Here is a 24,426-nt window from a genome sequence, read left to right as displayed (position 1 = left end):
CTCAATGGCAAGGGGGCAGAAAGAAAAGTTATATTGAGGAAGTGGAACTGACTGGAAGTGAGGACTACAACTTTGCAATTAGACGTTAGAGCAGAGGGCAATGTTTCTTCTTGGTGCCGAGGCTTCTTGTTGGCATTTCTCTATTAAGTGATGGTTTCATTCATTTCTACAGGGAATAGAAGACTGATAGGTGATGAGTTCAGGCTAGGACACATATACAGGATAACCAAATCTGACACTGTCCTGGGCAAACTTGGCACTTTTGTAGTGAAAGAGGGAACTTATTCAGAGGGATGCCAGGTAACACTGTAAACAGGGACCAGTTCAGGCACTCTGGGGCATATGGCCACATTAGTTCTGTGGGGTTGCTATTTCGGGGAGAAATAGAAAGGAACATTGCAAAGATGGCAACAGAGGTCTGAAACTCAGCAGAAACAGCTAGACTTTGTGACTTATAAACTGTTAATGTGTAGTTGGTGGTGGAACCCATGACAGTGAAGAAGATGGCTTGGGGGAATCCTGCTGAAGGAGATAAGGAGAAAATTAAGGACAAAATTCTAGTGAATGAGAGGAACAGCAAGTACAACAAAGAATTTCAAAATACAATTTAATTACAAAATTATATACTACTACTGTTTATTATTTTGCCCATCCCACCCAGATTAGTTACATTGACACTTTTCAGAGGGCCACCATGTTTAGTAAAGTGTCTTTTTATGCAGGATGACTTTAACTGATTAGCTAGTTTAAGATTGAGAACAAAGGCTGTAGGCATCTTCGTTGATTTATTTGGGATTCATAGTTATCTTGCTATAGAGAGCAAACAGTATAATCGCGAATGTAATTAGAATTAACATTCATACACTGGAGCATCACAATAATGTAAGGTACTCCTAGTACACCTGGTAACAAAATCATCTTGCCTCAAATTCAAGTTGGGTCTGTGTTATTTCAAGTTCCTCATTATCCAAATCAAAGTAAAGGTCCAGTAAATAAAATAACTACATTTACATTAAGGAAATCCAAAAATATTAGCTTGGGTTGGGGGCACTGAATCCACTGGTTGGATGCAGAGTAATTTCAGATGCACCCGAGAAGTTCTTTATTCTAACAGCAAGAACATAATGATTGTTGAGTATATATATAAATATCAAGACATGGTTGTAGTCTCTAGATTTCTCTTCTGCATCATTCAAAGTCTTGGGGATCTTCAAGGGCATTTTTGACTCAATGCAATATTTCACTTGCCTACTAGCTTTAGAATCTATTCTCCTCTTAAGGTGTGACTGCTACTATGCTTTCTCACAGAGCTAGATAAAAGCAGAGCAGAGTCTAGAACTCAGATCTTGGGACTCCTAGATCACTGATTTTATAAAGTGTCACCTTGTGTATTCAAGAAATACAAACTAAGTTAAATAGTCCTTTTAACAAAATATAATCACAAAGATGTATTTACCAGGGCATATTTCAAAATCCTCCACACAGAGTATTCTAAGCTTGTAAGTATTTCTTCTCTTTTTATTTTTTGTATATTAGCTGATGTCTTGATTTATCTAGCCCACATTTCCCCTTCATTACTATATCTAATCAAATTTGATTTTGTGTTTTTTCCCCTTATTTTATGTTTCAACTCTGTGGCTCTTAATACGGAACTTATGCTACCACAGGAGCATCAGTGACAGCTGTTGGGCTTCTTATAGCCAAAAGCAGTCATGAATGTTGTTTAGTTTAGGATGTTAGATTTCTGTGTGTAACATTCAGGAGTCCAACCTGAAATGAATGAATTTAAGTGTCCTTTTTGTATTCCCATGAGAAGCAATCACACACACACACACACTTAAAGCTGGAGAAAAGATAAAATAAAATCACAACACCGGAGGGAAAGAAAAGTCTGTCCCTGCTTGCCTGTCAGCAGACATTATTTTTCCCTCTCCCACAAATACCCACCACCACAACAAAGCTATTGTACTGGGCTATTGCACTCAGCACTTACTATTGACAATAGCTGTAGGCAAAATAGAAGCCATGGCAGCTTGCTGAGGAAGCAGCTGAATTGAGTCCAGCAGGCGCGCGGGGTACATCCCTTCTGTAAGAGTCATCTGACTGGCAGCTTGTAGCCTTGAGTCAAAATCCACCACAAAGGCAATTAGCTCTTCACCCTCAGCGATAGCCTTCGTAGTTGTGCACCAAAGCTGACCCCCTATTAAGAAGAAAAAAGAAAGAGAAAGATAGAATTGACATAGAATGCTCCAGCCTGCTGTTTGTTGGATTGATGTCAATAGCACCTTCTTGTGTTTTTCACATCAGTTTCTACTGGGGTGGAGTATTTGGTCAAGACAACAGCCGTCCTTCCTCCTCTTCCCTTTGTTAACCTAAGACAGTACCACAGCCAGTTATTTTACCAGCAACATGGGTTAATATGGGAATAGCACAGAACTGCAACCAGAGACATACAACTATGGCCAACCACAGGAAAGTCTGGTAAAACAAAAGAGAGGAAACTCTTTTATAGAGAAGGGGAAATTGGGAGGGGCTCCTAGAAACAAAAAGTCCATTGGAGGAAACCGGAAGGTTGAAATGTAGTGGTTTTTCATTGGTTGAATTGTTACAGTCTCTCATTGGCTAAGCTGCTGTCAGGCGAGGAGGAATGCTTTCTTCCTCCAGGTGAGAGGTATTAAGTAGTGGCGATGCAAAGTCCCTCTCTTCCTGTTGGGATCTGTGCTGAAGTCCAGTGATACGTGTGTGAGAGCTCCCCCTGCTGACTTCCCCACTTAATTGTAGTGCAGTTTCCCTTTATTAATGTTCACAACCTCTTATGTGGAAAATTGTATTCCTTGCATGAAATGAGCTGTTCAGTGACAAACACTAAGAGAAGACTAAGAACCAAGTACAGACATAATCTGTAGAGGGTTCTGTCAACTGTTTGCGTTCGGGTGGCTGACTTCATCATCACCCATGCTATTACATGGTATACCGCCCAATAACAAGCATAGTAGGGCTCTAAGCGCAAAATTTGTTTCAGGTGAGCCTTTGAAATTACTCTTTCTGCACCTTACGAGTAAATATACACATATCAGATGACATGTATATACACCAGATGATATATGTATATATATATATATATACAAAATGCCTAAAACGCCAAAGCCAGTAAACAAAGTTCCTGAAATTTAGAAAGTCAGAGTGAAATTCCAGTTAGTTTTACTCTATGTTGACTGCCATTTTTTGGGGGGTTGAGAGAGGGCTGAGTGATCTTTACTTATATAATGTTCCTTATAAATGCAGCCTCTTTATCTCCATTTACCCTGATTGAACTTCCCGAAAAGATGATATGCCAAAGATCCTTTTCAAAAAGGCTTATTTAAATAAAGATTTGTTTAAATGAAAAGAACCTTTTCTTCAAACACTAAGATATACTCTGGCTCTGTACTTCAAATGGTCACGTGTGGTGCATTAAAAAGAAAATTAACTATGCAAGCACATCTTCTAATGTATTGGGATGTGATAGTGAACGCTCATTTATTTAACGTGTTTAGACAGGCAAAGCACTTATATTTTGTTATCTCCACTCTCAGGCCTAGATATGTATCCTATACAGTTATGCCTGAAATAATATGGCATACTTGATGTGTTATACAGCTTTTTTTTCCTCATTGTGTATATATTGCAAGGCTATATATTGTACTCATTAAGCAAGCAAAAACTGTACCCGTTCTGATAAGTAATATTGCTCTGTTTATCTTTCAGCATAACTGTCTTTTCAGCTGCACTTCATTTTTTCCACCCTCAAAGAGATCATAGTTTTTAAACAACTTGTGGTAAAAATCGGGTGGAAAAGATAACAACAGCATACGAGGGAGCAGAGCTGCCCAGAAGACTCAGGACATTGTTTTAGAGAAGCCAACCTTAGGCAGTTCACTCAACCAGCTGAGTAAGCGGACACAACAGCATCGGTGACAAGCAGATGTTCGTGGAAAAAATAAAGCCAAAATTACAGACCTCAAATTTCATGGGAAAGTTTCAAAGTAAAACACAAATATACCAAAGGACTAGAAAACTTTTTTCACTTTGGCTACAACATCTCTGAAAGCATACAAGTTGGCCAATGTTGAAAAACAGATTCACTGTGGCGTTGATTGATTGATTGATTGATTGATTGATTTACAAAGACAGAAGTTAAATGGCATCACTGGAATGGAACTGGAGGAGCTCTGAAAAGTGCTAAGTCCTGCTCTTTCTGCTGGCTATGCTTCTTCCCCCCCCGGGAAGGCTTCTGCGTTTGGCTGCTATGCCTTCTCGGATGTGCATACAGATCCAAACTACTTACAGCTATAGACAAGGTAATCATGGGCCCCTTATCTCTCCTCTGGGAAACAGTTTATTAAGTGAGCCTGTGTAATAGAGAGATGGGGAGGGTGGAGGCAGGCACTACAGTTTAGGTTTATTTCCCAGCCTGGTTTTTTTGGAGTCTGGATTTCAATGTTGAACTGAGTAATTTGTATTATTGGACACAGTTTATCATGTTTGATAAACTTACGTTATTGGGAAATCCAGCTATGACTATCTTTTATAGAAAGGAAGTTTTGAACTCGGGTCCCCAGGAGAAATCGTTTATTTTAGAGAAGGTAGCACTCAGCTAATCTTTATCACAGGAGTCAGCCCTGGAGCAGGATGACGACCCTGAAGAATTGTGCTCACACTCTGAACCAAAAAGATCCAGTAAATAAATTAAATAAAATTCACAAAATATTAAGTGCAAATAAAAATAAACAAAAAGTGATTTTTCTATATTAAGCAGCCTGGCAGTTGTAATATGCGTGTGTGTTTTCAGATGTGCTCAGTAATGTTTCATATTTTATTGTCTTTCTCATCTTATCTCATTTTATGGCTTATTCAGAGCATATCCTTTTGAAAGGCTGAATTAGACTGAAAATGTACTGTGCAGGTTCGTGAGGAAGTCAGTTGTCTTAGGATTGAGTCTTTCAAATCATTCGTACATCCATTGTTCATTGAACTCTCCACTGTGCGCCAGTTGGAGACTAAGGCTGGAGAGAAAAAAAAAATATTTTGGAAGTCATCAGCATGTTCTAAATAACTGGGGATGCTCTTTGTGTTGATGTGGTAATACAGGAAGACTCCAGTATGAAAAGAGAACAAAGATTGAAACTTGGAGAATCTGAATGTTTAAGATGTGGGTAGAGGAGATGCGATCATTTAAAGACACAGAGAACATATTTTGGAAAGGTTAGAGAATGTCACTGAAAAAGTCAAGGCTTGGTTCTTGAAAACAGCTTGGCTGAGTTTTCCAGATCATGACTCTAGAGCATTCAACTTGAGGGAGTCTTTTATAGGGAGAGATATCCCAAGTATTATGACATAATTTCAATCACTGATTCAAATGAAATATGCTAAGGATAGTACTGCTAGTGAGGATGTAATACCATCTGGAGGACATACGGACGGCGGAGCCAGACTGGGGTGCAGATCTTGGCTCTGCCACTTGTTAGCTGTGTTAACTTTGAACTTGTCACCTACACATTCTATCAGTTTCCTCAACCTTGAAAATGGGGATGATGATAATGGCCCTGAATTCATGGTACTACACGAGGATGAAATAAGCTAACACATGTGAAAGCTTAAGAACAGCACCTGACATACAGTAAGTGCTATAACCTGTCAACCTTTGTCCCTGTGGTGTGGTCTGGTCGGGACTATTATTCTCGTTTCTCACTGCCCTGCAATGTCCAAGAAAAGAAATGTCACCAGAAAGAAAAGACAAACCTATGAATTCAGTGAGCAAATGTATCTGTGTTTCCCTCGAGAGAGCTAACTCCATTCAGGAAAAAAGACCGAGGCTGCATCATGTGTGGATCAGTAAGAAACTGAGATAGTTCTAGCAGTCTGCGTGGGGCTGAGGAGGCAGGAGAACCGGTTTCCCACCCTACGGTAAATACAGAGCCACAGTAAATACAGCCAACTCTAATTTACAATTCAATGGAAAGCAGTAGTATTCATCTTGATTAAGAAGCAATCTGAGTGCATGAAAATGATAAATCATGTTGATATTTAGCTTTTTCTGTGTCTTCACCGATTGACCTCATGTTCAATGGAGACAAATCATAGGGTATTACATTCAGCTTTAAAATGAGAGGACCACTATCAAACACACACACACACAAACAAAACAAACAAAAACTACCAGAAAACAAGGATTGGCAAGGATGTAGAAAAACTGGAACCCTTATGCACTGCTAATGAGAGTGTAAAATGGTAGAGCCACTCTGGAAAACAGGACAGTTCCTTAAAAAATTAAAAATAGAATCACCTTTGATCCAGCAATTCCATTTCGGGGTATATACTGAAAAGAACTGAAAGCAGTGTCTCAAAGAGATATTTGCACACCTATGTTCAGAGTAACATTATTAACAGTACCCCAAACATGGAAGCAACTCAACTGTCTATTCACAGAAGAATGGATAAGCAAAATGTGGCATGTATATACAATGGAATATTATTCAGCCTTAAAAAGAAAGGAAATTCTGACAATGCTACAACATAGACGAATGGGAACATTATTATAAGTGAAACAAATCAGTTACAAAAAGACAAGTATGATTCCACTTATGGGAGGTACTCAGGGTATTCAAAGTCACAGAGATAGAAAGTAGGATGGTGGTTGTCAGGGGCTAAGGGAGGGGGCATGGGGAGTTACTGTTGAATGGGTGCAGAGTTTCATGCAAGATGAAAAGAGTTCTGGAGATGGATGTTGGTGATGGTTGTACAATAATGTTAATGTACTTAATGTCACTGAACTTAAAATTTAGTAAACTTAAAAATGGTTAAGATACTAAATTATATACACACACACACACACACATATGTATATTTACCACAATAAAAAAAGTTGGAAAAAATGAGAGCATTGTTTTTTTTTCACTAAAAATACATACACTTTGAACCTAGACTATATGCACAAGTTTTTAATCATAGCTAAGAATAGAATATAACTTTTATTAAGTGCTTTATTGTATGAGATGGATTGGAAAAAACAAAACAAAACAGAAAAGAACCAAGAGTAAGGTCTTCTTCCCTCTCAGTTTTCCTAATAAAGGTACTTTAACAAACTACTACTTGAAAGCTAAGACCTTCATGGAATGAAGTTGCTGCTGAGATGAAGTTTACTTTCTCTGAACACATTATTTTCACCTGAATGAATTTTGGATACTTGTGCAGATCTGAAAGTTGTGAGTGTTGTAGCTCCTGGTTACTCTGTTGCTTTGGGTTTCTGTCTGTGTTTTGAGTACCAGTATCAACTCTCCGTGGATATGAAATTGAAGGAATCTACACAGATGCTTTCCGTAGCTTTTCAAATGCAGTCATACGCTTGATTTCCACAGATTTAAATCAAGGGGATCTTCGCCTACTAATCTACTCACGGTATATTGATAGAAACGCAAATAGAATTATGTAAAGGTGCTGGGTGCGCATAGCATATGGAAATACCATATATGTTGGAGGAAACTCTTACAACTTTTTTTGCTCAGTAATTCAAGAGTAAATGATCATGGTTTAAGGGATTATATGCTAAAAATGAAGCATGGCTGGTACCCCAAATTGCTGAAAATGTATTTGTCCTCAGTGTGAAGATGAACTAGAAAGAGCGTTTGACTTGTGGGTAAGAAACTTTAGTCCTAGTCCTGACTTGATTGTTAGTTACAGTGTGATCTTGGCGAAATGGCTTTAACGACATCATATATAATGTCAGCCTTGGGTTAGGTATCCCTAGATTATTATCATCAAGTTGTGAGCAACTTTTTATGCTTCGATGACCAAAGTGCTAATAAGAGGAACAATCACACATTTAGTAAGTGGTTACTGTGTGCTATGCACTGACACTGTGCTAAGTGCTGTGCATGCATTGTATTTATTTGTCCCAAGGAAGCATTGAGGTGGCTTTTATTTATTCCCGTTTTACTGGAAGATCATGAGGGTGAAAGCGTACTTCAGTTATTCAGGGTTACATAGCTAGAGGGGAGTTGGAGGAAGATGGGAAATGGGGTTTCTCTAGAGTCTGAATGAGAAACCAGATGTCCCAAGCCACACTGCCATCTGATGTTCATTAAGTAACTACACTGAACTTTACCTTGATGACTCAAGAGTCTGAGTAACTAGCATCACTATCTCTTTGAATCAGAAATAAGATGGTTCACTTTATGAATGTCAAGAAGATCACACAGTGGTGAGCTAGAGCTTTTAAATGCACAACTACTTTCTGGAGAATAATGTCCATATCTGTGATGTAGCAGTAATGCCAAGTTAACTGGTAACATGACTAGCAGCCAACACTTCGAAAGCACTTACTATGTGCCAAGTACTGTTCTAAACATTTCACATTTATTAAATATGGATGGAACATTGGCTTGACTCGACCCCCTAATTAAACTGCAAGTTGAGCTGGACACTAAGAGGGCATCACAGTTCTTCATAACCGGAGAGCACTGGTTGGCAACCTTCACTGCACAGTAGGTTCACCTGGGAGCTCTTCAGCAACACTGGGTTTCGGGTCCTACCCCAGATCAATGAGATCAAGATTGTTGTAGAAAAATGTGTTACAGCTCAGTGTTACAGCTCGGTGTTACAGCTCAGTTGTGACAGCTACCTGGATCCAGGCGAGACACCAGGCAGCACTCACAGAGTTGGAGAATTCAGTTTTATTATGCCAGCGGGCCCAGAGGAATTAACATTTCAAGCTCTGGACCGCATCTGTAGGTTTAATAGGCTGCCAGTTTACACTTTGTAACATCATATGTAAATAAGGTATAACAAAAGTTGACTAATTAGGAACAAGCTTTGCAGAAATGGACCAATTAGGAGGGCAAGAAATAACCAATCAGGAGTGAGCTCCATGTAAATGAGTACTACAAATGGACCAATCAGAAGTTAGGGAAATGGACCAATTAGGAGTGAAGGAAATAACCAATCAGGAGTGAGTTCAGGGAACCAACAGAATTTTAGGTGTAAGTTTTACTTTCCTAGAAGTAAGCCGTATCAGAGGCAAAAAGTGAGATAGAGCCTCTGGGCCAGGGAATCGGACAGTGCTGGCAGGGGAGTAGTGGCCCTGCCTGGGGGTCCTGCCAGTCTTTTTTTATGGGGCTTCCCACTTCAAAATCACTGGGAGTGTAGTTTGGGCTTCATTATTTTTAGAAGCTGCCCGGAAGGCATCATGTATATCCAGAGTTCAGGATCACTGGCATAAGGGTCAACCATCTGCACTTTGCACAGGTAGAAAGAGTGAAACCATATGAACAAAAAAGTCTCTCCTGATAATCAAATATTTCATAGACTTGTTCAAACAATTCAGTAGAGAGATGTCTACTTTGAAATCCAGAAAATGACAACTGAAAATAGCTTGGAATAATATTTGAAGAATGCGGGCATGGTGAGTGAAAAGGTATAGGGGAGGCAGACAAAGCGATGTAATGACTTAGCATCATCCTTCAGCTGAATAAACTGGTTAGGAATTGAGTACCTTTGTGAATTATATTTGGTTTTACAGTGTTTAATTCTTTATCATTTTGAAGATGTTAACTTATTAGTAGGAAGGATCAATACTATTGTAAAAAACTGTGCACGATCATACTGTGCAAACCAGAGCAAAAAAAAAAAAAAAAAAGTCACATTCCTACTGCACGGGCATGAAGTCTTTATCCAATGACATCAGGCGCTACAGCAGCTATCTGGTACCTTCTTCGCTTCCACCAAATGGAAAGGGTACTTGAGGATTCTCTCTTTGTCTGCCTCTTACCCTGCAAACATAGTCACTCTCCCCAGTCTCCACACCCACACACCACTCCCTTCACAAATAAAGGGCAAATATATTCAAGGTTCCGTAGAAAGTAATAACTTACTAAGACCTTGAAGCTCTTGAAAAACCATATACTTGCTGTTCTAAGTAATGTTTATGATCAAAGTTCTTGAACAAACAGATATGGTTCCTAACAGGAAGCTTATAAATTTTTCTCTCATAATTGCTGTCAAAGCTGCAGAGAAGTGTACTACAAGTTTTGATAATAAAGAATAAAGTCACAGTTCAAACTCGATTATATTTTGGAAATTCACGCTCCTCTTCCTAGAAGTGGTGGCCTTAAATATCTCCCCATCCTGCCAAATTTTTCACTTGCACTTTTTATTATTTATGAAATCGGTGTCTGCACAATGTCATGCAGACCTCTGCTGATAAACTCTAATTAAGATTAAGACAAGCCTTTTGGAAAGGAGCCCATCATTAGCAAACATGATAAACACAAAAATACTCCCCACTTGTCAACCAGGAGCAATTCAGTAACCTAACAGTATTATCTGTTGCTAGGTTACAGAGCTGACAAAGCTTCAATTATATTGTCCAACCATACCTATAGAGTTCGGTATGAGCAAAATGTATCCAGTATAAAGGCATTTAACTTCGTCCATTCTATCTGCAATTCATGGTTCCTTACAATGGTAAGAATCAGGTTAATAATTACATAGCGCGCTGAAAAATCTTTTCCGTGTGTTATGTCTATACATGTTTCTTTCTAATTTATCTGTGTGATTGATAGACGCTTGCTTTGTGAAAATAAGGAAATGTGAGCAACGTGAAGATGTAAACCTTGAGCATGGCTACGTCTGGGCTCATCAAGATACGGACCCAAACTTAGCTTAAAAATATACAGCAAATTGAACCAATTAAATCACATTTAGATTTTGTATTCCTCTGCCTCAGTATGTACAAGGATAAGGAGCCTCAAGCAAATAGATGGGGATACCAGTTTGAAACTTTAAGCTAAAAAAACCCGAACCCCCACACACTCACCTAACAAAACCAAAAGAAATAGGTGGTTTTCAATAATAATTTATCCTAATGGCTTTTCTAAGGATATTTAAAAGTTGAAGTTAGTAACTTTTACTACATAACATTAGGTCATTAAGTCTTACTTTCCTTTATTAGACTGGGAACCCTAAGAGGGAAAAATCAATGAAACCTCCCAAAATATAGACATTTGGCAGCAGAAAAACAAACAAACAAAAAGCGATGTGTGTAAAAAGGGAAAATCTATGTGAATCAGAACTTTGAGATCTTTTTTACTGTGGGTGATTTTTTGGTGTGATTTTTATGGATTTTGAACAAAAAGTAATTACAGCATTTTAAAATCACTCTGGCATAAAACATGTTATATTACATCCTAATTGCTACAGCATTTTGACTTCTTAAGGTGTACAGTGAAATTTCTGCATTAATCTAAAAGTCTTTCTCCTTCACACCTGATACACAAGAAGATGGTCAATTGATGGTCAGAGTTCAGTTAATAAGGACTACATATCGGTCTATAGAGTAAACTACGATACCTCTTAGGCACACTCAAGTCAATTAAAGCCAGGGGACTAAATAGGCTGTTTCTCTCATACACACACACACACACACACACACACACACACACACACACACACACACACACTGTTTCTAGAGGTGGAGGAAACAGGGATACTTAACATGTTCGGTCATCAACTTCTTTTATTTTTACTAAATAATTTGGAAGTCCAACACGATGCCCACTTATGAAATTTAGTTTTTTTACACCTGGGAAGTGATTGGGCAGAATAATTCCCTAAAAGCTAAATAACTGCCCCATTTCAACATGGCAGGTGTTACTACCTAGATCTCAGGGTGGGGCCACTCACACAGGACATAGATCCATACGGAGCCACACTGTTTAATGCACATTTTATAATGAATTTGGATCCAATACTGTTGAAATTCTTGACAGTGGGGTAGTGCAAGGAATAGAACTTATAAATTATGTGTGCCCCTTCTTTGAAAACCGCGGTGGAGGTTTCTTTGTGCATTGGCAAATACAGTAGGAATATGAGGTATTGTGTGAATCCTCCTGCACGGCACCTGATAAAAGAATAAAGAGCTGTGACATATTCTTAAAACAATAGAGGAATTAAAGGGAAACAATGGGCCAGCTGCTTCATTAATACAATCAAAAGGGAGCCCAGCACAGAGGAGGCCAGATAATTAAGCACTACTCTTTTAGACCTCCTTCCCATAATAAAATTGCTTAAAAATGTATTAACTACTTCATAGTTGTTAGATAGATCTTTGCACTTGTTTATTTAGAGTTGATTAATGCCTTTTTTTCCGTATGCAGCGACGTGCCAACTCATAGTTTACAATAGTTTTTGAATAAAATAGAGTGAGGATAATTGATAAAGATCTGCACAATACACAGCAATAAATCAAACACATTTTGCAAAAGGTCCTTCCTGTTTTTAAAGAATCTTTAACATTTTTCATTTGTACTTATAGGTGACGCAGGGCACTTTGGGGCATTCAACTTGCCCATGCTGGCCCTCCTAACATCTTTTTATAGAACATCCCAGCAGTTCCTGGGAGAAAGAGGAAAAAAATCAGATTTGACCAGCCACTCTAGAGTGTGCCTTTGGTTTCTGGGCCAAAGAAGAGAATGAATTTTTCTTTTGGAATTCTTTTTGCCTTTTCCAATCAAGAGGGATGGACACACGGCAGAACTACTTGCCAAAATGCACTATTCATCCTTCATTAACTTGATTATAAAAAAACAAACAAAAGGACCCCAATGTTTTATGCTCTTTATGTTAAAACATAGTTTACAATTTAAGATAAACATGGCTTTCTGTCTTCACCTCTTCTATAGGCAGCTTCTCCTCTGATGTCAACAGAACATTTACAAATTGCTTAAGAACTGGAAAATTGGGAACTGAATACTGTGTCCTGAATGTTGAAGAAGGAATTAAAAAACTACACTCTGGTTTTCTCCCAAATATTTTTAAGTAAGCTTATGTCAACCCAACATTAAAATTACAAACTTTACTGAACCCTGTGGTCAGTCTAAATTGAGATTTATTCTATTCTGGTGATTTTAGGATCTTAAGTGAAAAACACAGACAGAATTAGAAAGAATAGGGGTCAGAGAGATAAATGAATTGATATCCTTAACCATATTTCTGAGATTAAGAGAAGAAAGACTTTGCTTTTATACATATGTTATATATGATTTATAATTTACCAGCTGGAGTCATATTTCCAAAGATCTTCCTGGATTGTGTCAATATTTTAGAGGATATAGAATATCTAATACCAGCTCTGAAATCTGGCTTCTGACTTCAGGAGTTAGTTCTCAGTTAGCTCGATAAGATTTGCTTGCATATCAGGAAAGAAAAATATATAAATTAACAGTCAGTAGGTGCAAACAAAAATGACTGTTTTAGGAGCTATTCTGTATGATTATTTCAATATTTTTGTTTTGATTGAGCCTCAAACTTACTTTGTTAGAGTGAAAGTAGAAGTAGATAGACATGAGTTGTTCACAGGCTTATGAGCAAGTGAATCTTTTCAAGTGTACATCTTTGAACATCTCAGGTTTATAAACTATGTCCTTACGACAAGGCAAAAAAAAAAAAAACCTAATAAATGTTGGTAATGCTTTATTGCAAAAGTGCTAAATTAAAGCATCCTCTTTTAGCAAGTGTTTTGGAAATAAGCTTAATGATATCCTCTCTAAGTCATTTGTCATTTTAAATATTATATGATGTATTATTTAGCATAAGTTCAACAGATAATATTGGTCTGAGCAGAAATCAGAATAAAGAAACACAAACACCCTTATTAAACTAAAGGAATTATCTGCGTGACAAATAGGAAATACTGTCATCCCATTTTATAGACAAGGAAATCAAAGCCAGCCTGGTTAAACTAGCATTTCCTAAACCCCCCTCCTATCACAGAGGGCATTCCCAGGTCCAAACTTGTAACAGATCCCCACCCACTCCTGACCCCAGATCTTTCGGCTCATGGTGTGTATTCCCTCCACAGAATTAATTTTTTTCCGGTAAGAAAATGTCTCCTACTGAGATAACTTCCTTTCCCTTTTAGGAAGCCTATGAAGCCCCTTTCAGAAAAGTAAACAGTGTCCTTGTGCTCAGTTCCAGATTTCTGCTGAAGGGTGGGTGCAGACAGTTTTGCCCTGTGAATAAGAAGGCACTCAGTACCACCTGGTAAAATCGTCTGAACGAATGCATGGAAGGTATGAAAGTCAGGTATCCTACCTAGGGTTTAGGCAAGTAGATAGGAAGTTTCTATAAGATCTCAACAGGAGAAGGCTTGCTCATGGAGTGGTCTCAGCATTCCTGGGGTTTGCGCTCCAGTCTACGATGGGCTATGCCATGTTTTGCAGAAGATTGCAATGGTGCCATGAGGTAGCCCAGCAGACTGTCTGGCTGCCTGACCATTACGATTTTAAATGACTAGCCCAGAGGTGACTTTACACCCCAAAGTCAATCTGTCAAGATTCTGCCTGCTGCTGATAAACTGATTACGAAGCTGCTGAAGACTCTGCTTGTAAACAAAAGCATTTATCAACTAATAATTTGCAATAAACTGATGTAACTCCCAGCTGAGCCCCTAACTGTAATTGTCTTTACCATCTGCCTATTAAAACTCCATTCTTCATCAGCCATCAGGAGCAGAAGGGAGGAATTCTCCACCAAAATACACAACTTGCAAGTTGATGAATAATCTGAGTGCGTCCCACGCTTTCATTACAACTCCTGTGTTGGGTATGTTTAATTTTCATTCTTGCCCAGCCTGGGAATGCTCCGAAATTAGGTGGAGGGGAAAGAAAATGAAACACTGTGCCTACTGCTTTGCAGAGGAATAAATTATACAAGTTCATCACAGGAGGCTGTTTTTAATTTCTTCCTTTCCTCCTTTGCCGGCTCTGTGTAACATCCACCGCGGTTTCCTGATGAAAGCCCCCCAAGCACCACGTTGGAAATTAACCTCTGGGCTCCTTGTTCAGCTTGTCCATTTCCATTACAAGTCTTTGTTTTGCTTTAAAAAAAAAAAAATTCCAGGAGGCTCATTAAACTTCTCCAGGGAGTCAGTTTAAAAGTGTAGACTCCAGCGAAGGGGTGTTGCAGGGCTGAGAGGCCCCTGCAGGGCAGGGTAGATGAAGGGGGCACAAGTGCCCCATAGCTGGCAGGACCCCGCGTTCGCTGTCCTCAGACGGAAGTCTCCCGTGTTCTAGTGCCCCAAGTATGTGGCAGGGTTCTGCCCAGAATCTCCTCCCAGAAGATGGATTTCAATAATAGTGGGTTTGAATGGTCAAAAATTCCCTGTTCTTCAAAGAAGTTATTCCCTTTAGGTGCTGACCAGATGTATCCATGGAAGGAAGAAACTAGGAAAAGGCGTTAAATTCCTTTGCATTGTGTTTTTCTGGAAACCTCTCTTCGAATAGCCAGTATCATTTCATGCTTTCTCAAAGTTTATCAATTTTTAAGTATGTTTAATTTTCTCATCAAAAATATATCATTTATTTTAAACCCTCCCAAACACATATTTTAAAACCACACACACATACCCTACAGTTTTTTCATAGTTTTTTGCTGCTCAGAGAATGTTCCTTTTTAAAAAGTTATTCCTTTATCCAGAGGACATGTTATCCCTCCATAAGAGCTCAGTAAACCTCCTGACAGGCTGACTATGTACGACCAATTCCTGTTTTTAAGGTTCAAATTCTGGGGATAACAATTCGTGTCAGGTTTTCCTATTATAACACAATTGAAAATAATGTTTATATTTTTATTTCATTTTTCTAAGAGCTTTTCTGTAGGTTATTATTTTTCATTATAGCCTACTGTTAAATATAACAGAACTAATAATTGCCTTCCTCAGGAACAACGGAAATGGGCACTTCTGGACCTGGCTCTTACTATGCCTGGTCTGGAGAAGAAGGGGAACAGGGGACAACTGGTCTAATTTTCTGCATGGGCTGTGGAGAACCTGAAATGCAAGCAAAATCGCATGTGACTATGTTCCCTGAATTTCAGAAACATCAAATATCAGAACAAAGACTTGACGTAGTTTTTAGATGACACAGAAATCTTCAAAGACCCTAACTATGCAAAGCAGAATTCTTCCTAGAAGTATTACCTTTCCTTCTTATCCTACCTTTGAGACTTTTATCAAGACATTGAGATTCTTTGGTCACAGATTTTTTAAATTAATAAATAAGATACAGAGTGAGAGTTAATGTGTTTAAGTATGTTGACACAATGTCTTACAAAATTGACAAAAAACATTACAACATAATTTAACTTATAATTTAATGTTAAAGGTGATTAAGGTTAAACTTTGATGCTCATTAACTGCTTCCAAATATACACAAAGAAATGGTGCTATGGTGTTTTATGTGTTTGTTTTAAATTTTTAAATTAAAAATTTTTTTTTGCACCGGATGTATATGCTCATGTTATGACTTAAGTGAAACCAGAAAACTTTAATCGCTATTACTTCTGGATCTAAAACTTTCATGATAGTCTATTTTAAAATATGGAAACTCAGCTGATATCTCATTTGAGTGTTTCTGGATGTCTATCCTATAGTAAATTTTAGAATTACTACATAACAGATTCTAATAAAATGCTTTCATGTGAAATGAGGTGTTATGTATAGTACATGGATACCCTTTGATTTTCTTCAGGGATCTCCCTCTGTTTTGATGTGTCTCTAGTCTCCATTTGCACTGAGTAGTTTTGGTAAGAAAATAGTTTTGATAAATGAACTACCAGCAGATGGCGCTCAATGCATTCTATGAGCCCCGCCAGAAGAAAAGAAAGGATTTATTTATTTAATTCTATTTTATCCTCAATGTGAAGTTGCTACACCAAGCTTTATAATCCCCAGAGATTTCTGTTAATTGACTAAACAACCTCGTGGCCATTTATAGACTGTCTGATGCTCATCTAAATGGCACTGAATTCAACTCATATGCCTGTGCAAGATACCAGGGCATAAAGATGGAACCTTCCCTGCAACCTGGAAAAAGAACTTGTGTTCTTGAAGTATAATGTAAACTCACCAAATGAATTTTCTGCTTAAAATAAGACAATTGCCCTTACTGTGCTGTTGAGTACCTTTCTTTCTGTCTTTTTTTTTTTTATTGAAGTATAATCGATTTACAATGTTGTATTAATTTCTGGTGTACAGCATAGTGATTCAGTTATACATATACACATATATATTCCTTTTCAGGCTCTTTTTCATTATAGGCCATTACAATGAATATAGTTCCCTGTGCTATACAGTAGGACCTTGTTGTTTATCTGTTTTATATATAGTAGTACCTTGCCTTCTTAAATGAAGTACATGAAAGACTTATTTTTGAATGGGTTTATAATCTGCATCACGAATGTTTTAAAGTCCTCCTATAATAAAACTCTTTGCATAGATAGACATTCGCTGATTACTGAGACACATGTAGTACCTCTGAATGTGACGGTGAATTATGTGTTTGTGCTAAGAAAGAAAAAAAAAAGCTTTGAATGGTAAAGATGATTACATGTGTAAAACTAAATAACCCTGTAGACAGTAAGTCTGAGATGATGCTGTTCTGTTTTTCTTCTCCTTTTCTCCTGCCTGCCTCCTCCTCCAATTAGGAGAAAACTTTGCTCTGAACTTTAAAACTTTAAGTCTTAGAACTATTTTCCAATCACCATTACTAGCAGTAAAAGGTGGCAGTATTTCGTTCCCTCTAGTGACAAAGAGTATAAGGAATTTTATCCAAGTGTCCTTCTAAGTCCTTCTGCACTCACTTCCTCCTGTCTTACTAGCATCCTGTCACTGGGTGCTTTTCTTTACCTGATTTGAACTTGGCCTTGCATATGGCAGAGGTACCCAAAGTCACACTACATTCTCAATCCTTTGTCATCCTCAAGCAGAAGTCCTGGATCAGAGTCCCAACTGTAGAGGCGCTTAACGTGAGTCTTCAATTCTAAAGGTTTCAATTGTTGAATTTCTAGGCAAGGTCCCACTAAACTGAGTGGAAAGTGGGTTTGAAATCCTCAGTGGAGCTATGTGTAATAAACATGTTGCATCCCACCATCATTTCTAAGACCTACTGAAAACATGTATTTTTAGAAGATGTACAGTAGAGCTACCATATAATCTTATTACCACTTAAGAACATTTAGCATTTCTTACAAATTATATTAGCAGTAAAAAAAAACAAAGAAATTAGAAACAAGTACTCAGTCAACATAATAGCACATCGTATAATTTCAAAGGAAGAAATGGGGCTATGCCCCATTGTTGACTCTACAAACAGAAAGGGTGTTGTGGTTCTGCCCAGTACTTTGAAAATCCATCTTTCAAGGTCGGCCCTTGACAGTCGAGTTAGGAAGGGTAGCGTGGAAGGCAGGGTGGCCTCCTGCCAAGGATGTTGCAGACGAGTGGGTGATCTTAGGGGAATGAACTGCAAAACCTTAAATTTTTGCTTGTGTGATGATAAAACCAGAGCCAAATGACTTTTCTAAGACTGTATGGCCTTCTGTTCCATTTTTATTGCGCAGTTTGGAGTGATAAATTTTACTGTGCGTTAATTTACCTAAAAGGGTCAATACTATATTCAAGAGCATATCAATTGTTTTCAGTAAGATTAATAATAAAATATGTTGTCTTTACGTCCAAATGGGTACAAATATCCTCAGACTGGTGTCATCTGGCTACAGGAAAATGTACTGCCTTTAAGAAGAAAGGGAAGAAGAGTCTTGATTCTCAGTGTTTCACTGGTCCTTCTTAGCTGGACTTTGTTGTCACAGGATTTGGTAAAATATATTCATGTTTTATATCACATTTCATTGGTCACTCTTCGGTATGTCTCTAGCGAAAGAAAAAGAGAACAAGGAGGAGCCAGTGAGGGTCCTCTTCATGGAGGCTGTCCTCAAGTCCCACACCACACGTTAGGCGTGTGGGTTAGTGCACGGAGGAGTGACAGTATATGACACTCAAGAGTGCCGTTCATCAAGAAGTTCATCAGAAAAACTGGACAACATCTCGACTGTTATAGTGACACATTTCTCTTCATTTACCAATGCCCAGGTGAAAAGTACACTTCACTCATGATCATTTGGTCATAGGGAGGCTGGGAGTACACAAAGGAAAGGAGTCCAAAGGTGATCTGGAAATGGGTTCCTAGAGGAAAGGCATGGGGATGGGTGTTGCTTTATGACTTTCTAAGCTGAGTGGTACTTGCTTAAATTCACCACAGCTACTTGTGTCTCTTGTCTGAGTCACACCTTCCTCACCATCTGGGTTTTTTTTTTTTTTTTTCAATTTTGCTCTCTTGATTGCTTTGCTTTACTATTGCATTTTGGTCTTGAATTTTTCAGTGGGGCTTTTTGTTTTAACGGTTTAGAGTAGCCAAGATATCATTCAGATATTAGGCAGGGGAACGGAAGAGTTAACTTACTTATCTTCTATGGTTTAGTTATGCTTTGAAAAGCCTAATTGAAGCTACAGTTTATCGTTTAACATTTCTTAAACATTTACTATGTGATCTCATTTTCACTCACAATAACAGGGAGATCCTTGAACATGAGCATCATTTTAATAGAAGTTCGACATACATTTTTGAGCAGAGTCACATGGCTCTAGTTTGTGTTCAACTACCTTCCTTGAGATCAATACCCTATTTCTTCTTCTTGATCGGGTTTTCTTCTTGCTTTTGCTCTTGGTAAGCATGTGTAAATCTGAAGACCTACTCTCTGGGTGGTACAGTAATGTATCACCTGCATGGTTCATTTCTTTGTCCTACAGAGTAACTGCACTGCATTGTCAATTCCACACCGTAAGGAATCCACCAGAGGGCACTTGGGAGGGAAGCACTGTCACTGGCACCTAGAAGATGATTAAAGGAAATCTTGGAATTCTGCAAAAAGCCCTGACATAATTCTTCCCAATATTTTTATGACTCACTCTTTCAGCTCTAAATTTACTAGATCAGGGATAGTTAAAAGATCAGTCTTCTACCTAATCTACTTCTAGCCTGATAAAAATTAAAATATAAAGAAAAAGGGAAGCAGAAAATGAAGGTGGAATTTTGTTGAAAAAAGGGAATTGACCCTTTTTGCACAAATTTTTCTTACTACAGATAAGGAAGGTACAGCCGATTAAGTTATCTTTCTTTATATCTCTATTAAAATGAAAGCAAAAGGAGATAAATTGTTGCAGTTATGACATTTTTAAAATCCTGCACACAAAGGGCCTACCAGAATGATCTAGTTGAAGTATTCAGTAGAGCCAACATTTTAGGGAGTGGAAGATTGCTAAAGAAGGAACTGAAAACGTCAAGACAGGATATAATTAAGGCTTAAAAAGGATTTCAACAGAGGTAGGGTCAGGCTAAGGACAAACTGTGGTAATGTTTTATAAGTCACAGATAAGAAGGAAAGACAGGCAAAGGAGATACAGTATAAAAATAAGAGCCCAAAATCAAGACCCATTTTAGGATTTTAATCTTTGAGAACCAACAAAGTTCTAACATAAGGAAAATGATAATAAGGTCAGAAACATGGATTTCCCCCTCCTCTGACCTCCCCCAAAAAAGAGGAGTGGAGAGGGAAGGCAAGGAGGGAAGAAAAAGACAGAATTCTTCCTCTAGAGAACGTTTATCTGAATCTTTGAACTATCCCATAGTGGAAGTTACACTCTGGCCAGGAAGTGGTCAGTGATGCCAAGAAGGGACCTGGGGGGATCAGAGAGTGAATCAAAGGAAAAGGGTGGCTGAAGTAAACTCATGGTGGGTCCTGATTTTTATCTTGAGTAGCATGAGTAGGTCAACCTAGCTCAGCAGGAGCACAAAGGGTCTCCTTTTTTTTTTTTCAAACAAAGTAATATGTGCTTCATAAATGACCATGTTTCTTTTGTGGCTCAGTCTGTTTTTCAGAGGCTGTAAAGTAAAACAATATAAAAATCCCCCAACAACATGAAAATCCCCGAAGATGACAATCTATCCTTGTAGAAAGAATCCTGGGTGTTTTTCCTCATCTTTCCAAATAAAAGATATTAAATAAATAAGACATTTCTAGGCATATATTAATCTTAACTACATTGAATGTTGCTCGTAAGATTGTAAATATTTATGGCTGGCAGGAACCACAGAGGGCTTCGGTGAAGAGAATCAAGCTCCAAGGAGTTAGATGGCATGTCAGAGGTCACACAGCCAGTGTGTGTGTGTGTGTGTGTGTGTGTGTTTTGTTTTTCACGTGAGAGTAAACTGTCTTCCGGTATAGAACTGTTGTAAGATTAATATGTAGTTCATGACTGTGCGTTAGTAGTTGTTAAACCCTGACCATGACATCTCCAAATAACTTTTTGAGGCTGGTGGTGTCATTATAATTCACTGAAATCAAGGTTTAAGGAGTTGAATAATCCACATTGATAGAGATTCTAAATTACAAGACTAGATGACCCCTCCCCTCACCAAGCTGGATCACTCCAAAGCTCTTTGTTATGCAGCTTCTCAATTAGTTAAAGAGAACACAATCAAGTCATCAGTTAAACAAACACAGAAAAACTCATAATTGTCAATTTTGACAGAAGATCTTTATCCCTTTGGGAGGGAGCCTTGATGATGGGTGTAATTCAAACGTGCAGCATGGATACAAGATACCTCTTTCAAACTCTACATCCTGTAGGTGACTAATGACACTGTAAGGGAGGGAAAGAGCTGCTGAATTACCTTGGTGAATTCATAAAGAGATGCTTCTGTGGCTCTAGAAATATTTATACATTTCCAGGTTTAAAACACTGAAGAAGTAACAGGAGTCTGTCCACTAATAAGGTATAAAAGGATTAGTAGGTGTTCATAGCATGCTGTTCCAGTACTTTAAAAAAATTAGTTAATTGTATGAAATTGGGGGGGAGTAATCTATGTAAAATGTGTTATTAAAATATGCTCTCTGGCTGTAGTAACTAAATAAACTCCCCCATGTAACTGCAAAAATATCGAGGAAAAACATTATGCCATGTTCTTTTGAGAAGCATCTCTTCATAAATAGTTAAAAATCTATTCTGCTTTGAATAGATCTTCCTATTTTCCCAGGTCCTGGTGGTATTGATGTTGTTAGATCTAGGAGATCATTTTATTTTTTTGGATAATCCACATAGAATTAACTGCACAGTTTCTACAAATAACAACAGAAGATGAATATACAAATCCTTGAATACAATGCAAATGGATGTCACCCTTAAGCAGAAAGAGGTCACAGATGTGTGTGTGTTCCTTCATTAAGGTAAGTTTTCCCTCAGTAAATGACATGCAATTGTGTATTTAACTGGAGATGCTTACTCTAAGGTAAATCAAAATGTTCATCCTTCCCTCAAAATAACATCCTATAAAAAATGATAAAGCAATCAATAACAGTCCTCCCCTCTCCCCAGGTCTGTGTACATTTTTGCAAGAAAAAACTATTTATATAAATATGTCCATATTTATATACATATAATATATAGAGGGGAGGAGAGAACTTCTGCAACACACGATTTGATTTTACATACCCTCCTGCATAGTGACTTTAAAATTACTAAATAAGAACTATAGCCAGAAATGCTTACAAAATATTTTCATTGTGGTAAACTACAAAAATACTGCTTTTATAAAAGGAAAGAGAAAGGAATTTTGGAAAGATTTTGGAAAGAAATTGGAAACTTTGGATGATTTGGGAAATTAAATCTTTTAATAAAATAGCAACAGAAGCTTAACCGCTTAACTGTTGCAAGTTTAAGGTATCAAAAAGCATTTGAACAGCTAGCCTCTCTTAGTCTCTCATCTGTCAGCCAAATTTTTTTTTTATATTCCCTGATTGTCTATTTTTCCCCAGTGAAAGTTATTACATTCCTTTACCCATTTTTTAATCAAAATCATTTCCAACTTATTTCAGTCTGTCACAATAATATTTTCATACGAGGAGTGTTGTAACCTAATTCCTTCATTTGAATAATACATTCGTTTTTAATTACTGCAACTTGATCTCAGATTATTCAAATAACTGTTTCATTTTTTATACTTACCCTGACCCCAGTGTATTTATAGGCTTTTATCCTTACCTGATACCAGTGTAATGTAATTATAGATTGTATTTTAATCATCTACTATATTCTAGTGAGTTTGTTTAAATCGCTCCAATCCTGAGCCTTTTATTTCTATGCCTTTTAAAATTCTACAATGGCATTCTCTTTGCATAAAAGCAGTATTTTTGTAGTTTACCACAATGAATGAATATTTTGCATGTGTTGCTGGCTACGGTTCTCATTTAATAATTTTAAAGTCACTATAAGGAAGGTATGTAAAATCAAATCATGTTTTGTAAACAGAAGAGGCACATTGTACATCATTTGAAATCTTTACACCTGTTTGTTTTCCAGATTGCCCCGCTCCCGCCCATCCCTGCAGCTTTAAACCCACAAATATGCATTATGTTCAAGATCATTGTACCTGCCTCTGGTTATTCAAATCTCTGTAAATAGCTGCTCTGTTGTAACAACAGAGACCTCGTTTCATTCTCAGGAGAATAGGCTTCTATGATATGAATTACTTTTATTACTATTTTTACTATTGATCATTTCATAATTGCTTGATTATTTCCTAAACTATCACCCCATTAAGAAAATCCATTAGTTTTAAGCTCCTTTAGGCCAATATCTGAGCTCTTGGCACGATGGCTGATTTCAGCCACACATGAACAGTGAACCAGGAATTTGGTCTGAGAAAATGGGTGACATTACTGCCAATCTATAAAGATCTAATATTCATCTTCTGATCAGATTTATAGGCTTGAGAAATGGATCTTCCAGAATGAGTCTGATTATCTTCTCCAAATCCTGGAATCATTGGATTTCTCATTGTCCTCATTCTTCAGAGCCAATCAGTCATTCAATTCTGCCAATTCTGCATCCAAGGTATCTTTCAAATCTCTCTCCCCTTTTCCTCCTCCAGTGATGCTCACCCAGTTCAGATCCCATCAGATCTCTCTTGCAATGGATAATCCCTCCACCTCCTGTCTTATACTCTTCCTCCACACTGTCCTCCACACTTTTGCAAGAATGCATGGCTAATGCATAAACTTGATTCTGTTCCCACCCTCAATTAAAATCTCCGAATGGCTCTCCATTGCCTACAGGAGGGAACTCAAGGTATTTATTGTGGCGTCCTAGAAGTGAAGTGCCATCCTGGCTCTCACTTTTGATTATGAGGAATCAAGCTGATCTCAACAGATGACGTTTAATTGTACATCTGAATAGAATTCAGGGAGGGAACACAGACAAGTGAGAGGTAATATAGCTTTGAGTTTCGACATTAATGGTTAACAAAACACAGGACTGTTCATAAATCAATGCTGGTTCTGACTACAGATCAAATCTTCCAAGTTTCGATCTATGGATTAGATTTCCTCTTTCCCCTTCCATGGCCTATGCATCGTCTTTAATACCTTCTTTTACGCAAACTAGATACAACTACAGTGACACATGCCTTAAGGATAAATACAACACACAGACTAGAATATAAC

The 24,426-nt window shown here is 37.8% G+C and overlaps 1 protein-coding gene across 5 annotated transcripts in view; it reads right to left on the bottom strand.

Moving 5' to 3' along the window:
- ZFPM2 (zinc finger protein, FOG family member 2) overlaps positions 1-24,426 on the bottom strand; it is a 428,442-nt gene that overhangs the window by 7,922 nt on the left and 396,094 nt on the right. For all 5 annotated transcript variants that reach the window (XM_074352601.1, XM_074352599.1, XM_074352600.1 and 2 more), the window contains one exon: positions 1,994-2,200. In XM_074352601.1, coding sequence (XP_074208702.1) covers positions 1,994-2,200 — 207 coding nt within the window. The remainder of the gene's footprint in view (positions 1-1,993; positions 2,201-24,426) is intronic.

The sequence above is a fragment of the Camelus bactrianus genome, chromosome 25, assembly GCF_048773025.1.
Source record: "Camelus bactrianus isolate YW-2024 breed Bactrian camel chromosome 25, ASM4877302v1, whole genome shotgun sequence".
Lineage (NCBI taxonomy): Eukaryota > Metazoa > Chordata > Mammalia > Artiodactyla > Camelidae > Camelus > Camelus bactrianus.
Note: the sequence above shows the minus strand (reverse complement) of the source record. Positions and strands in the feature narration are given on the sequence as shown.